At 54.5% G+C, this 16,240-nt stretch overlaps 1 protein-coding gene across 2 annotated transcripts in view; it reads left to right on the forward strand.

Moving 5' to 3' along the window:
* The window catches only part of selenbp1 (selenium binding protein 1), a 45,829-nt gene that overhangs the window by 13,051 nt on the left and 16,538 nt on the right, over nucleotides 1–16,240 (forward strand). The window contains exons 4-7 of one of the 2 annotated variants that reach the window (XM_070868626.1): nucleotides 6,301–6,486; nucleotides 9,547–9,667; nucleotides 10,582–10,764; nucleotides 15,204–15,385. In XM_070868626.1, coding sequence (XP_070724727.1) covers nucleotides 6,301–6,486; nucleotides 9,547–9,667; nucleotides 10,582–10,764; nucleotides 15,204–15,385 — 672 coding nt within the window. Of the gene's footprint in view, nucleotides 1–6,284; nucleotides 6,487–9,546; nucleotides 9,668–10,581; nucleotides 10,765–15,203; nucleotides 15,386–16,240 lie in introns of both variants that reach the window. The other variant, XM_070868627.1, reaches the window with a different exon arrangement.

Genomic DNA, 16,240 nt, shown 5'->3' on the forward strand with positions numbered 1-16,240 from the left:
CTATGTTTCTATGTTTCTTATGGGCAGTAAGTCATCATCATCATAGGCAGTCCCTCGGAGACTTGCTTCCTCTCTAAAAGTGAGTTCTCAGGCGGCTGAACAGTCCGATACAGGAATTACAGTCTCTGTCACAGGTGGGACAGACAGTGGTTGAGGGAAGGGGAGGGTGGGACTGGTTTGCCGCACGCTCCTTCCGCTGCCTGCGCTTGGTTTCTGCACGCTCTCGGCGACGAGACTCGAGGTGCTCAGCGCCCTCCCGGATGCACTTCTTCCACTTAGGGCGGACTGGTCTTTGGGCCAGGGACTCCCAGGTGTCGGTGGGGATCTTGCACTTTATCAGGGAGGCTTTGAGGGTGGTCCCTTGTAACGTTTCCTCTGCCCACCTTTGGCTCGCTTGCCGTGTAGGAGTTCCGAGTAGAACGCTTGCTTTGGGACACTTGTGTCAGGCACGTGGACAATGTGGCCCTGCCCAGCGGAGCTGGTCGAGTGTGGTCAGTGCTTCGATGCTGGGGATGTTGGCCTGGTCAAGGACGCTAACGTTGGTGCGTCTGTCCTCCCAGGGGATTTGCAGGATCTTGCGGAGACAGCGTTGGTGGTATTTCTCCAGTGACTTGAGGCGTCTACTGTCCACGGTCCACGTCTCTGAGCCATACAGGAGGGCGGGTATCACTACAGCCCTGTAGACCATGAGCTTGGTGGTAGGTTTGAGGGCCTGGTCTTCAAACACTCTCTTCCTCAGGCGACCGAAGGCTGCAGTGGTGCACTGGAGGCGGTGTTGGACCTCATCACCGATGTCTGCCCTTGTTGATAAGAGGCTCCAGAGGTATGGAAAATGGTCCACGTTGTCCAGGGCCGCGCCGTGGATTTTGATTTCGGCAGCGTGAGACTGGAACAACTGAGGGAGATTTATAAATAAGGCACCCAATAACACTGCCCTGTGAGAGCAGCTAACTTGGCAGTCTGGTGTTTGAACTTGAGGTCTTAAGTAGTCTCAATTATGAAAAACAGATGTGTTAACGCCAGGATAAGTGACTCTAATCTGATTTTCCCCACTTGCTCATTTCCCAAACAGCTGAACTAACTTTGTTAACTTTTTCCAGCATCCACATCGAAAGATGTTTAATCAAATTTGTTGCAGAATCAATTTTACGCATTACATGCACTATCGGACACAAAAAACAGACTCTGTTTAAATAAATAGCAATAGCAGTTATCACCAGCGTGACCCTCAATTTCTATTTCATTCCCACGAGAAAAAATGCTGCCTTGAAATCCGTACCTGATTACATCCTTTACTGCCGCTAACCTTGGCCAAATAAAATTAGACAACCGCTCATTCATTTTATTCTTCCCTTCCTGTCGACACTTACTCTCAGTTGGGTGCAGGACTACAATACCAGGTGCCCACTAGTCCCTTGCTCCAGTGCCTACTCTTCACACAGTCATATTTAGCAAGCTGTTTGACCATGGTGTGCATCGCAGTTGATTGTAATCCTGTAGGGGTGCCCTTCTAAGGCTGGGCGAATGCAGACTGTCGGAGCTCTACTCAGTGTCTAACCACGTGCTATACCTGCCCTGCGAGTGTTTGATGGGGACAGTGTAGAGGGAGCTTTATTCTGTATCTAACCCCGTGCTGTACCTGCCCTGCGAGTGTTTGATGGGGACAGTGTAGAGGGAGCTTTACTCTGTATCTAACCCCGTGCTGTACCTGCCCTGGCAGTGTTTGATGGGGACAGTGCAGAGGGAGCTTTACTCTGTATCTAACCCCGTGCTGTACCTGCCCTGGGAGTGTTTGATGGGACAGTGTAGAGGGAGCTTTACTCTGTATCTAACCCCGTGTTGTACCTGCCCTGGGACTGTTTGATGGGGACAGTGTAGAGGGAGCTTTACACTGTATCTAACCCCCTGCACCTGTTCTGGGAGTGTTTGATGGGAACAGTGTCGCGGGAGCTTTACTCTGTATTTAACCCCCTGTACCTGCCCTGGGAGTGTTTGATGGGACAGTGTAGAGGGAGCTTTACTCTGTATCTAACCCCATGCTGTACCTGCCCTGGGAGTGTTTGATGGGACAGTGTAGAGGGAGTCTTGCTCTGTATCTAACCCCCTGTACCTGCCCTGGGAGTGTTTGATGGGGATAGTGTAGAGGGAGCTTTACTCTGTATCTAACCCCGTGCTGTACCTGCCCTGGGAGTGTTTGATGGGGACAGTGTAGAGGGAGATTTACACAGTATCTAACCCCGTGCTGTACCTGCCCTGGGAGTGTTTGATGGGACAGTGTAGAGGGAGCTTTACTCTGTATCTAACCCCGTGCTGTACCAGCCTTGGGAGTGTTTGATGGGACAGTGTAGAGGGAGCTTTACTCTGTATCTAACCCCCTGTACCTGCCCTGGGAGTGTTTGATGGGACAGTGTAGAGAGAGCTTTACTCTGTATCTAACCCCGTGCTGGACCTGCCCTGGGAGTGTTTGATGGGACAGTGTAGAGGGAGCTTTACTCTGTATCTAACCCCGTGCTGGACCTGCCCTGGGAGTGTTTGATGGGACAGTGTAGAGGGAGCTTTACTCTGTATCTAACCCCGTGCTGTACCTGCCCTGGGAGTGTTTGATGGGACAGTGTAGAATGAGCTTTAGTCTGTATCTAACCCCGTGCTGTACCTGCCCTGGGAGTGTTTGATGGGACAGTGTAGAGGGAGCTTTACTCTGTATCTAACCCCGTGCTGTACCTGCCCTGGTAGTGTTTGATGGGGACAGTGTAGAGGGAGATTTACTCTGTATCTAACCCCGTGCTATACCTGCCCTGGGAGTATTTGATGGGACAGTGTAGAGGGAGATTTACTCTGTATCTAACCCCGTGCTGTACCTGCCCTGGGAGTGTTTGATGGGACAGTGTAGAGGGAGCTTTACTCTGTATCTAACCCCGTGCTGGACCTGCCCTGGGAATGTTTGATGGGACAGTGTAGAGGGAGCTTTACTCTGTATCTAACCCCCTGTACCTGCCCTGGGAGTGTTTGATGGGACAGTGTAGAGGGAGCTTTACTCTGTATCTAACCCCGTGCTGTACCTGCCCTGGGAGTGTTTGATGGGACAGTGTAGAGGGAGCTTTATTCTGTATCTAACCCCGTGCTGTACCTGCCCTGAGTGTTTGATGGGGATAGTGTAGAGGGAGCTTTACTCTGTATCTAACCCGTGCTATACCTGCCCTGGTAGTGTTTGATGGGGACAGTGTAGAGGGAGATTTAATCTATATCTAACCCCGTGCTATACCTGCCCTGGGAGTATTTTAATGGGACAGTGTAGAGGGAGCTTTACTCTGTATCTAACCCCCTGTACCTGCCTTGGGAGTGTTTGATGGGACAGTGTAGAGGAAGCTTTACTCTGTATCTAACCCCGTGCTGGACCTGCCCTGGGAGTGTTTGATGGAACAGTGCAGAGGGAACTTTACTCTGTATCTAACCCCATGCTGTACCTGCCCTGGGAGTGTTTGATGGGACAGTGTAGAGGGTGCTTTACTCTGTATCTAACCCCATGCTGTACCTGCCCTGGGAGTGTTTGATAGGACAGTGTAGAGGGAGCTTTACTCTGTATCTAACCCCCTGTACCTGCCCTGGGAGTGTTTGATGAGACAGTGTAGAGGGAGCTTTACTCTGTATCTAACCCCGTGCTGTACCTGCCCTGGGAGTGTTTGATGGGGCAGTGCAGAGGGAGCTTTACTCTGTATCTAACCCCGTGCTGTACCTGCCCTGGGAGTGTTTGATGGGATAGTGTAGAGGGAGCTTTACTCTGTATCTAACCCCGTGCTGTACCTGCCCTGGGAGTGTTTGATGGGACAGTGTAGAGGGAGCTTTACTCTATATCTAACCCCGTGCTGTACCTGCCCTGGGAGTGTTTGATGGGACAGTGTAGAGGGAGCTTTATTCTGTATCTAACCCCGTGCTGTACCTGCCCTGGGAGTGTTTGATGGGACAGTGTAGAGGGAGCTTTACTCTGTATCTAACCCCGTGCTGTACCTGCCCTGGGAGTGTTTATGGGGCAGTGTAGAGGGAGCTTTATTCTGTATCTAACCCCGTGCTGTACCTGCCCTGGGAGTGTTTGATGGGACAGTGTAGAGGGAGCTTTACTCTGTATCTAACCCCGTGCTGTACCTGCCCTGGGAGTGTTTAATGGGACAGTGTAGAGGGAGCTTTATTCTGTATCTAACCCCGTGCTGTACCTGCCCTGGGAGTGTTTGATGGGACAGTGTAGAGGGAGCTTTACTCTGTATCTAACCCCGTGCTGTACCTGCCCTGGGAGTGTTTGATGGGACAGTGTAGAGGGAGCTTTACTCTGTATCTAACCCCGTGCTGGACCTGCCCTGGGAATGTTTGATGGGACAGTGTAGAGGGAGCTTTACTCTGAATCTAACGCCCTGTACCTGCCCTGGGAGTGTTTGATGGGACAGTGTAGAGGGAGCTTTATTCTGTATCTAACCCGTGCTGTACCTGCCCTGAGTGTTTGATGGGGATAGTGTAGAGGGAGCTTTACTCTGTATCTAACCCGTGCTGTACCTGCCCTGGTAGTGTTTGATGGGGACAGTGTCGAGGGAGATTTACTCTATATCTAACCCCGTGCTATACCTGCCCTGGGAGTGTTTGATGGGACAGTGTAGAGGGAGCTTTACCCTGTATCTAACCCCGTGCTGTACCTGCCCTGGGAGTGTTTGATGGGACAGTGTAGAGGGAGCTTTATTCTGTATCTAACCCGTGCTGTACCTGCCCTGGGAGTGTTTGATGGGACAGTGTAGAGGGAGCTTTACTCTGTATCTAACCCTGTGCTGTACCTGCCCTGGGAGTGTTTGATGGACAGTGTAGAGGGAGCTTTACTCTGTATCTAACCCGTGCTGTAGTGGGAGTGTTTGATGCTGACACTGGATATAGAAAGCAAATAAGTATTAAGAACGTCTTCTATTGTCAGCATTAAATAGTTAGCCGCAGACACAAAGTGACCACAAATGCTCATTCAGACAACAACTTGCATTTATATAGCGCCTTTAACGTAGTAAAACGTCCCACGGCGCTTCACAGGAGGGTTATCACACAAAATTTGACAGCAAGCCACAAAAGGAGATATTAGGACAGGGCTTGGTCAAGGTCATTTTTAAGGAGTGTCTTAAAGGAGGAGAGAGAGGCAGAGAGGTTTAGGGAGGGAGTTCCAGAGCTTGGGGTCCAGGCAGCTGAAGGCACGGCCACCAATGGTGGAGCGATGGAAATTGGGGGATGTGCGCGAGGGCAGAATTAGAGGAGCCCAGAGATCTCAGAGAGGTGTAGAGCTAGAGGAGGTTACAGAGATAGGGAGGGGTGTAGGGGCTGGAGGAGGTTACAGAGATAGGGAGGGGTGTAGGGGCTGGAGGAGGTTACAGAGAAAGGGAGGGGTGTAGGGGCTGGAGGAGGTTACAGAGATAGGGAGGGGTGTAGGGGCTGGAGGAGGTTACAGAGATAGGGAGGGGTGTAGGGGCTGGAGGAGGTTACAGAGATAGGGAGGGGTGTAGGGGCTGGAGGGGGTTACAGAGATAGGGAGGGGTGTAGGGGCTGGAGGAGGTTACAGAGAAAGGGAGGGGTGTAGGGGCTGGAGGAGGTTACAGAGATAGAGAGGGGTGTAGGGGCTGGAGGAGGTTACAGAGATAGGGAGGGGTGTAGGGGCTGTAGGAGCTTACAGAGATCTCAGAGAGGTGTAGAGCTAGAGGAGGTTAGAGAGATAGGGAGGAGTGTAGGGGCTGGAGGAGGTTACAGAGATAGGGAGGGGTGTAGGACTGGAGGAGGTTACAGAGATAGGGAGGGGTGTAGGGGCTGGAGGGGGTTACAGAGATAGGGAGGGGTGTAGGGGCTGGAGGAGGTTACAGAGATAGGGAGGGGTGTAGGGGCTGGAGGAGGTTACAGAGATAGGGAGGGGTGTAGGACTGGAGGAGGTTAGAGAGATAGGAGGGGTGCAGGGGCTGGAGGAGGTTACAGAGATAGGGAGGGGTGTAGGGGCTGGAGGAGGTTACAGAGATAGGGAGGGGTGTAGGGGCTGGGGGAGGTTACAGAGATAGGGAGGGGTGTAGGGGCTGGGGGAGGTTACAGAGATAGGGAGGGGTGTAGGGGCTGGAGGAGGTTACAGAGATAGGGAGGGGTGTAGGGGCTGGGGGAGGTTACAGAGATAGGGAGGGGTGTAGGACTGGAGGGGGTTACAGAGATAGGGAGGGGTGTAGGGGCTGATCTGTTGAACACGAGGTTGAGAAATGTACATTGACGATCTACAGGTCACCCTGAAGTGACTTCCTTCTCCAGGTTATCCATCGCCTGCCGATGCCCAACTTGAAGGATGAGCTGCACCATACCGGCTGGAACGCTTGCAGCAGTTGCTACGGAGACGGGTCCAAGAAGCGCAACCGGTTGATCTTGCCAGCCCTGATCTCGTCCAGAATCTACGTGGTTGACGTCGGCACGGAACCCCGGGCCCCCAGAATGCACAAGGTGATACGCTTTCAGCTCTGCGCCTCAACCAGCTCCGTTCTTTCAGCCCCGCCGCCAACCCGACTCCATCGGGAGATAAGGCCGTTAGCGATTTTTTTCCTACTTTTTATTGATTCGTTCACGGGGCATGTGGGCGTCGCTGGCCAGGCCGGCATTTATTGCCCATCCCTAATTGCCCCTTGAGAAAGTGGTGGTGAGCCGCCTTCTTGAACCACTGCAGTCTGTGTGGTGAAGGTGCTCCCACAGTGCTGACTTTGTCGTAGCGGTTTTGATACAACTGACCCCTCCGACACTGCGGCGCTCCCTCAGTACCGCCCCTCCGACACTGCGGCGCTCCCTCAGTACTGCCCCTCCGACAGTGCGGTGCTCCATCAGTACCGCCCCTCCGACAGTGCGGCGCTCCCTCAGTACCGCCCCTCCGACACTGCGACGCTCCCTCAGTACTGCCCCTCCGACACTGCGGCGCTCCCTCAGTTCAGCCCCTCCGACAGTGCGGCGCTCCCTCAGTACCGCCCCTCCGACAGTGCAGCGCTCCCTCAGTACTGCCCCTCCGACAGTGCAGCGCTCCCTCAGTACTGCCCCTCCGACAGTGCGGCGCTCCATCAGTACCGCCCCTCCGACAGTGCGGCACTCCCTCAGTACCGCCCCTCCGACAGTGCGGCGCTCCCTCAGTACCGCCCCTCCGACACTGCGCCGCTCCATCAGCACCGCCCCTCCGACAGTGCAGCGCTCCCTCAGCACCGCCCCTCCGACCGTGCAGCGCTCCCTCAGTTCAGCCCCTCCGACAGTGCGGCGCTCCCTCAGCACCGCCCCTCCGACCGTGCAGCGCTCCCTCAGTTCAGCCCCTCCGACCGTGCAGCGCTCCCTCAGTACTGCCCCTCCAATAGTGCGGCGCTCCCTCAGTACTGCCCCTCCGACAGTGTGGGGCTCCCTCAGCACCGCCCCGCCAACAGTGCGGCGCTCCCTCAGTACTGCCCCTCCGACAGTGTGGCGCTCCCTCAGTACTGCCCCTCCGACAGTGTGGGGCTCCCTCAGCACTGCCCCTCCGACAGTGCAGCGCTCCCTCAGTACAAAATCGCTGGAGAAATATCACCAACGATGTCTCCGGAAGACCCTGAAAATCCCCCGGGAGGACAGACACACCAATGTCAGTGTTCTCAATCAGGTCAACATCCCCAGCATCGAAGCACTGACCACACTCGACCAGCTCCACTGGGCGGGCCACATTATCCGCATGCCTAACAGAAGACTCCCAAGCCAATGACTCGACTCGGAATTCCTTCACGGCAAATGAGCCAAAGGTGGGCAGAGGAAACGTTACAAGGGACCACCCTCAAAGCCTCCCTGATAAAGTGCAACATCCCCTCCGACACCTGGGAGTCCCTGGGCCCAAAGACCAGTCCGCCCTAAGTGGAGGAAGTGCATCCGGGAGGGCGCTGAGCACCTCGAGTCACGTCGGCGAGAGCGTGCAGAAACCAAGCGCAGGCAGCGGAAGGAGCGTGCGGCAAACCAGTCCCACCCTCCCCTTCCCTCAACCACTGTCTGTCCCACCTGTGACAGGGACTGTGGCTCTCGGATTGGACTGTTCAGCCACCCGAGAACTCACTTTTAGAGTGGAAGCAAGTCTTGATTCCGAGGGACTGCCGATGATGATGATGGGTTTGGTACAACTGAGCGGCCATTTCAGAGGGCAGTTAAGAGTCAACCACATTGCAGTGGGTCTGGAGTCACATTTCAGTCAGACATCATTCCTTAAAGGACATACCCGGCGCAACACGATGGACTGAAGTGGCCTCCTTTTGCGACATAGATTTCTACGTTCTTTCTATCTGTGAACCAGATGGGTTTTTACAAAAATACTCGCCTTCTAATTCCAGATTTATTTAATTCACTGAATTTAAATTCCCCCAGCTGCTGTGGTGGGACTTGATCTTGCCTTTCTGGATTACTAGTCCAGTAATATAACCGCTGTGTTACTGTGTCTCTGAAAGAGTATGATGGTATGTTGGCCTTTATTGCGAGAGGATTTGAGTATAAGAGTCAAGATGTCTTCATGCAATTATATCATCATCATCATAGGCAGTCCCTCGGAATCGAGGAAGACTTGCTTCCACTCCAAAAGTGAGTTCTCAGGTGGCTGAACAGACCAATACGAGAGCCACAGTCCCTGTCACAGGTGGCTCCCTCAGAACCGCCCCTCCAGCAGTGCGGCGCTCCCTCAGTACCGCCCCTCCGACAGCGCAGTACGGCGCTCGCTCAGTACTGCCCTCCGACAGTGCGGTGCTCCCTCAGTACTGCCCCTACGACAGTGCGGTGCTCCCTCAGTACTGCCCCTCCGACAGTGCGGTGCTCCCTCAGTACTGCCCCTCCGACAGTGCGGCGCTCCCTCAGTACTGCCCCTCCGACAGTGCGGTGCTCCCTCAGTACTGCCCCTCCGACAGCGCAGTACGGCGCTCGCTCAGTACTGCCCCTCCGACAGTGCGGTGCTCCCTCAGTACTGCTCCTCCGACAGCGCAGTACGACGCTCGCTCAGTACTGCCCCTCCGACAGTGCGGTGCTCCCTCAGTACTGCCCCTCCGACAGCGCAGTACGGCGCTCGCTCAGTACTGCCCCTCTGACAGTGCGGTGCTCCCTCAGTACTGCCCCCCGACAGTGCGGCGCTCCCTCAGTACTGCCCTCCGACAGTGCGGCGCTCCCTCAGTGCGGCGCTCCCTCAGTACCGCCCCTCCGACAGTGCGGCGCTCCCTCAGTACTGCCCCTCCGACAGTGCAGCGCTCCCAGAGTACCGCCCCTCCGACAGTGCGGCGCTCCCTCAGTACTGCCCCTCCGACAGTGCGGCGCTCCCTCAGCACTGCACTGGGAGTGTCGGCCTGGATTGTGGGCTCAAGTCTCTGGAGTAGGGACTCAAACCCACGACCTTCTGACTCCGAGGCGAGGGTGCTACCCGCTGAGCCACAATAATCAGCGCACGTCAATGTTTCTGAGGCATGGGGCAGCACTGTGTAAATAAACGAGTCTTCCTTTCCTTTCGAAGTCAACCTCGCCCCCTTTTTGTTGCAGGTTGTCGAGCCGACTGACCTTTTCTGGAAGTGTAACCTGGCGAATCCACACACCACTCACTGCCTGGCCAGCGGAGAGGTGATGATCAGTGCAATGGGGGATCCGTCTGGGAACGGGAAAGGTAATGTGTCAACTGCAGCAGCTCCGATCCACGATCGTGCGTGCCTTCTCCCCCCCATCCCTGACCCCCCCCGCCCCACTCCTCCCCCCACATCCGCCCCCTCTCCCCCACACATCCCCCCTTCCCCCTCACCTCCCGCTCCCCCCCAAATCCCCTGCCCCGCACCTCCCCCACTATCCCCCCATCACCCCTCCCTCTCCCACACCCCCTTCCCCCCCCCCCAAGTCCCCCCCCCCACTGCCCCAACCGTGCCCCCCCTTGGCTCCCCACTTCCCCGTCCCCCCCCCTCCCCCACTGCCCCCTCCCCACCCACCTGTCCCCACCCACCTGTCCCTCCCTAACCCCTCCCCTCCTCCATGTAAATGAACACTCGGTCCTTCCACCCATGGCAGCCCAATGTCTCGGGGCATTGCCGGGACGGTTGCAGCAGGATCGCGGAGACGAGGATCCCTGGCTCGGCCGGGGCAAATGCGGGGAAACAGGCCATTCGGCCCCTCGAGCCCGCTCTGCCGTTCAACGAGATCCTGGCTGATCTTCGACCTCAACTGCATTTTCCCTTGAAGCCCTGAAAATCCGGAAATCTGGCGATCCCGGCCTGGAATATACTCAGCGACTGAGCCTCCACAGCCCGCTGGGGCAGAGAATTCCAAAGATTCACCCCACCCCGCTTCCCAAAGGCCTCTCTCAGAGCGCTCACTTTAGTTCGCGAGGTTCCTGTTTCTGCGTCTCGAAAGTTGGACAACGCCAAATCCCTTTGCTCTGCACACCCTGCGCAGTGCCCAGCCGGCGAAAATTCCTCGGTTATAGCGCAAACTGTTCCAGGGGGGGGGGCCTCCATTTTCACACCCGCAACCCACAAAAGGCCTAAAATGTTGCCCATTTTTGCCTGCCCCCTCCCCCCCCCCCTGAAACAGGTGGCTTTGTTTTACTGGACGGCGAGACATTCGAAGTGAAGGGGAATTGGGAGAGGGAAGGACATGCCGCGTCCTTCGGGTACGACTTCTGGTACCAGCCCCGGCACAATGTCATGATTAGCACAGAATGGGGCACACCCAAAGCCTTGGCCGACGGATTTAAGATCGAAGACGTCAAAGCCGGTAAGTGAGCAATAAATGAGACCCGCTCCTCCCACCCCTTACCCCCTCCTTGTCCTGTTTACATCGTCGGTACAGCCCCGAAACAGGCCATTGGGCCCCAATGCACCGTGCCGGTGTTTATGCTCCACACCAGCCCCCTCCCACCCCTCTCCATCTCACCCCATCCCCATACCCCTCTATCCCCTTTCTCCCTCATGTGTTTATCCAGCATCCCCTTCAATGTATCGATACTATTCGCCTCAACCCCTCCCTGTGGCAGCGAGTTCCACATTCTCACCGCTCTCTGGCTAGAATCTAGAACGAGGGGGCCACATTGTCTCAGAATAAGGGGCCGCCCATTTAAAACTGAGATGAGGAGGAATTTCTTCTCTCAGAGGGTTGTAAACCTGTGGAATTCTCTGCCCCAGAGAGCTGTGGAGGCCGGGACATTGAATATATTTAAGGTGGAGATAGACAGATTTTTGAACGATGAGGGAGTGAAGGGTTATGGGGAGCGGAGCTGATGTCAAGATCAGATCAGCCATGATCTTATTGAATGGCGGAGCAGGCTCAAGGGGCCGAATGGCCGACTCCTGCTCTTATTTCTTATGTAAAGAGGTTTCTCCTGAATTCATCGGATTACATCAGATATACGGCACAGAAACAGGCCATTCGGCCCAACCAGTCCGTGCCGGCGTTTATGCCCCACTCGAGCCTCCTCCCGTCTTTCCTCATCTCAATCTATCCGCATAACCCTCTATTCCCTTCTCCTTCATACGCTTGTCCAGCCTCCCCTTAAATGCATCGATACTATTCGCCTCAATCCCTCCCTGTGGCAGCGAGTTCCACATTCTCACCGCTCTCTGGGTAAAGAAACATAGAAAATAGGTGCAGGAGCAGGCCATTCGGCCCTTCGAGCCTGCACCACCGTTCAATATGATCATGGCTGATCATGCAACTTCAGTACCCCATTCCTGCTTTCTCTCCATACCCCTTGATCCCTTTAGCCGTAAGGGCCACATCTAACTCCCTTTTGAATATATCTTAACGAACTGGCCTCAACAACTTTCTGTGGTAGAGAATTCCACAGGTTCACAATTCTCTGAGTGAAGAAGTTTCTCCTCATCTCGGTCCTAAATGGCTTACCCCTTATCCTTAGACTGTGACCCCTGGTTCTGGACTTCCCCAACATCGGGAACATTCTTCCTGCATCTAACCTGTCCAATCCTGTCAGAATTTTATATGTTTCTATGAGATCCCCTCTCATTCTTCTAAATTCCAGTGAGTATAAGCCTAGTCGATCCAGTCTTTCTTCATATGTCAGTCCTGCCATCCCAGGAATCAGTCTGGTGAACCTTCGCTGCACTCCCTCAATAGCAAGAATGTCCTTCCTCAGATTAGGAGACCAAAACTGAACACAATATTCCAGGTGAGGCCTCACCAAGGCCCTGTACAACTGCAGCAAGACCTCCCTGCTCCTATACTCAAATCCTCTCGCTATGAAGGCCAACATGCCATTTGCCTTCTTCACTGCCTGCTGTACCTGCATGCCAACCTTCAATGATTGATGTACCATGACACCCAGGTCTCGTTGCACCTCCCCTTTTCCGCATCTGTCACCACGAGGACCGAAGGGGCAGCACGGGCCAGCCCACACTGCGATCTGTGGGTAGTACGAGCATGCGTGCGCACTAGGGGTCTCCAGTCGTCCTGGTTAACCCTTGCCACTGGATCAAGACCTCGCTCTGTCAAACCCGTGTGGTGGCTGGTGTGCAACGGCCACCCCACGTTAAAAAAAATCCACCCACAGGCATCTGCCACCCTTCAGGATGTAGTTCGGGACCTAGAATGCCAGGACCCTCATTGAAACACCTGTGAACTCATCCCTTTTTGGTGTGGAAGCAAGTCATCCACGATACGAGGGACTGCCTAATATTATACTATACTAATATTCTGCTTTCCTGTTTTTGCCTGAGTTTCCCCTGAATTCCCAATTGGATTTATTAGTGACTATCTTACATTGATGGCCATTGGTTCTAGTCTCGCCCAGAAGAGAAAACATCTTCTCAACATCTATCCTATCGGACCCTTTCATAATCTTAAAGACCTTGAATAGGTCACCCCCTCAGCCTTCTCTTTTTTAGAGAAAAGAACCACAGTCTGTACGGCCTTCCCTGATAGTTATAACCTCTCAGGTCTAGTATCATCCATGCAGATCTTTATTCCGCACCTTCTCCCGTGCCTCAATATCCTTGTTATAATATAGAAACCAGAACTGTGCACAGTACTCGGCAAGTGTGATCTAACCAAGGTTCCATACAAGTTTAACATAACATCTCAGCTTTCAATTCCATCCCACCAGAAATTAAATCCCAGAGCTTGGTTTTGATTTTTTTTAATGGCCTGTAGTGCTGATTTGTGAATTCTTTGTTCCAAAGGGCTGTGGATGCTCAGCCGTTGAACATAAGAATTAGGAGCAGGAGTCGGCCATTCGGCCCCTCGAGCCCGCGCTGCCATTCAGTCAGATCACATAGAAGAATCATAGAATCACAGAAGCATACAGCACAGAGGGAGGCTATTCGGCTCATCGAGTCTGCGCTGGCTCTTTTGACGGATGAACTTCGACCTCAACTCCACTTTCCCGCCCGATCCCCATATCCCTTGATTTCCCTTAATATCCAAAAATCTATCGATCTCAGCCTTGAATATACTCAACGACTGAGCCTCCACAGCCCTCTGGGGCAGAGAATTCCAAAGATTCACCCCCCTCTGAGTGAAGAAATTCCTCCTCATCTCAGTCCTAAATGGCCGACCCCTTATCCTGAGACTGTGTGACCCCCTGGTTCTAGACTCCCCAGCCCGGGGGAAACATCCTCCCTGCCAAACCCTGTAAGAATTTTGTATGTTTCAATGAGGTCATTCTTCTAAATACTAAGGAAGAAAGGCCTGGTCTACTCAATTTCTCCTCATAGGACAATCCTCTCATCCCAGGAATCAGTCTGGTGAACCATCGATGCACTCCCTCGATGGCAAGTATATCCTTCCTTAGGTAACTGTGCGCAATACCAGGTGTGGTCTCTATATAATTGCTGTAAGACATCTTTACTCTTGTACTCAAATCCTCTTGTAATAAAGGGGTATATTGAAGACTGAGATCGATAGATTTTTGGATTCGAGGGGAATCACAGAATATGGGGATCGGGCGGAAAAGTGGAGTTGAGGTTCGAAGTTCAGCCATGATCTCATTGAATGGCGGAGCAGGCTCGAGGGGCCATCGGGCTTACTCCTATTCCTATTTGTTCTTGTGTTCAACGAGTATGCAGCCTCCTTATTCATCCTACCAAAATGCATCATCTGTCACTTATCTACATTGAAATTAATTTGACATTTATGTATCAGCTGTGGCTCAGTGGGTTGATCTCTCGCTTCTGGGTCGGAAGATTGTGGGTTCCTGTCCTACTCCAGAGGCTCGAGCACTTAATCTAGGCTGACACTCCCATTGCAGTACTGAGTGAGTACTGCAATGTCGGAGGGGCAGTACTGAGGGAGCGCTGCACTGTCGGAGGGGCAGTACTGAGTGAGTACTGCAATGTCGGAGGGGCAGTACTGAGGGAGCGCCGCACTGTCGAAGGGGCAGTACTGAGGGAGTGCCGCACTGTCGAAGGGGCAGTACTGAGGGAGCGGCGCACTGTCGGAGGGGCGGTACTGAGGGAGCACCGCACTGTTGGAGCGGCAGAACTGAGGGAGCGCCGCACTGTCGGAGGGGCAGTACTGAGGGAGCGCCGCATTGTCGGAGGGGCAGTACTGAGGGAGCGCCGCACTGTCGGAGAGGGAGCGCCGCACTGTCGAAGGGGCAGTACTGAGGGAGTGCCGCACTGTCGGAGGGGCAGTACTGAGGGAGCGCTGCACTGTCGGAGGGGCAGTACTGAGGGAGCGCTGCACTGTCGGAGAGGGAGCGCCGCACTGTCGGAGCGGCAGTACTGAGGGAGCGCCGCATTGTCGGAGGGGCAGTACTGAGGGAGCGCCGCACTGTTGGAGCGGCAGCACTGAGGGAGCGCCGCACTGTTGGAGGGGCAGCACTGAGGGAGCGCTGCACTGTCGGAGGTGCCATCTTTCAGATGGAACCTTAAACCGAGGCCACGTCTGCTCTCTCAGGTGGACGTAAAAGATCCCGGGGCCACTATTGGAAGAAGAGCAGGGGGAGTTCTCCCCGGTGTCCTGGGCCCAATATTTATCCCTCTATCAACAGAACAAAAACAGGTGATCCGGGTCATTATCACATTGGTGTTTGTGGGAGCTTGCTGTGCGCAACTGAGTTGCCGCTTTCCCCACATTACAACAGTGACTGCACTTCAAAAGCATTTCATTGGCTGTAAAGTGCTTTGGGGACGTCCGTTGGTTGTGAAAGGTGCCATTAATGAACTCCAAAGGTCTTCACAATTGGGATGCTTTTTTCCAAGGACACTACGGGCAGTGCCTGCACGTTTGGGATTGGGCCGAGCACACTCGGGTGCAGACCATCGACCTCGGCAAGGACGGGATGATCCCGCTGGAGATCCGCTTCCTCCACGACCCTGCCGCCACGGAGGGGCTGGTCGGCTGTGCCCTGAACAGCTCCGTCTTCCGCTTCTACAAGACGGAGGTATGTCAGGCAGACGCGAGAGGGAGTGCGGTGCGGTGGGGCACGGGTTCCGCGCCTCTGGCAGTGGTGTTTGGATCGGCAAGCAACCCCGAGGTCTGAGCGAGTGATCCCGCGCTTTAAGTTGTCTGGGACATGTCGGAAATCTGCCAAGTGGATGGGATAGGTCATTCACGGGATGCGGGCATCGCCTAGCATTTATTGCCCATCCCCAATGGAATGAATATTGGAGAGCAACTGGTCTCTCACTGCTACGCTTTTGGGCTGATTCTGGAGGCCAACAGAGGGAGGAGTTGATCTGTGAGCAGGTCTTTTTTATAAATCATTCCCTGGGCATCGCTGGCATTGCCCGTCCCTAATCGCCCCTTGAGAAGGTGGTGGTGAGCCGCCTTCTTGAACCGCTGCAGTCCGTGTGGTGAAGGTGCTCCCACAGTGCTATTAGGGAGGGAGTTCCAGGATTGTGACCCAGCCCAGCGACGATGAAGGAACGGCCGATATATTTCCAAGTCGGGATGGTGTGTGTAACTCGGAGGGGAACGTGGAGGGGGTGGTGTTCCCATGCTCCTGCTGCCCTTGTCCTTCTAGGCGGGTAGAGGTCGCGGGTTTGGGAGGTGCTGCCGAAGAAGCCTTGGCGAGTTGCCGCGGTGCATCTTGTAGATGGTACACACTGCAGCCACGGTGCACCGGTGGTGGAGGGAGTGAGTGTTGAAGGTGGTGGGTAGCGTGCCGATCAAGCGGGGCTGCTTTGTCCTGGATGGTGTCGAGCTTCTCGAGTGTTGTTGGAGCTGCAACTCATACAGGCAAGTGGAGAGTATTCCACCAGTCTCCTGACTTGCAGATGGTGGAAAGGCTTTGGGG

Source organism: Pristiophorus japonicus, chromosome 30, assembly GCF_044704955.1.
Source record: "Pristiophorus japonicus isolate sPriJap1 chromosome 30, sPriJap1.hap1, whole genome shotgun sequence".
Classification (NCBI taxonomy): Eukaryota; Metazoa; Chordata; class Chondrichthyes; family Pristiophoridae; genus Pristiophorus; species Pristiophorus japonicus.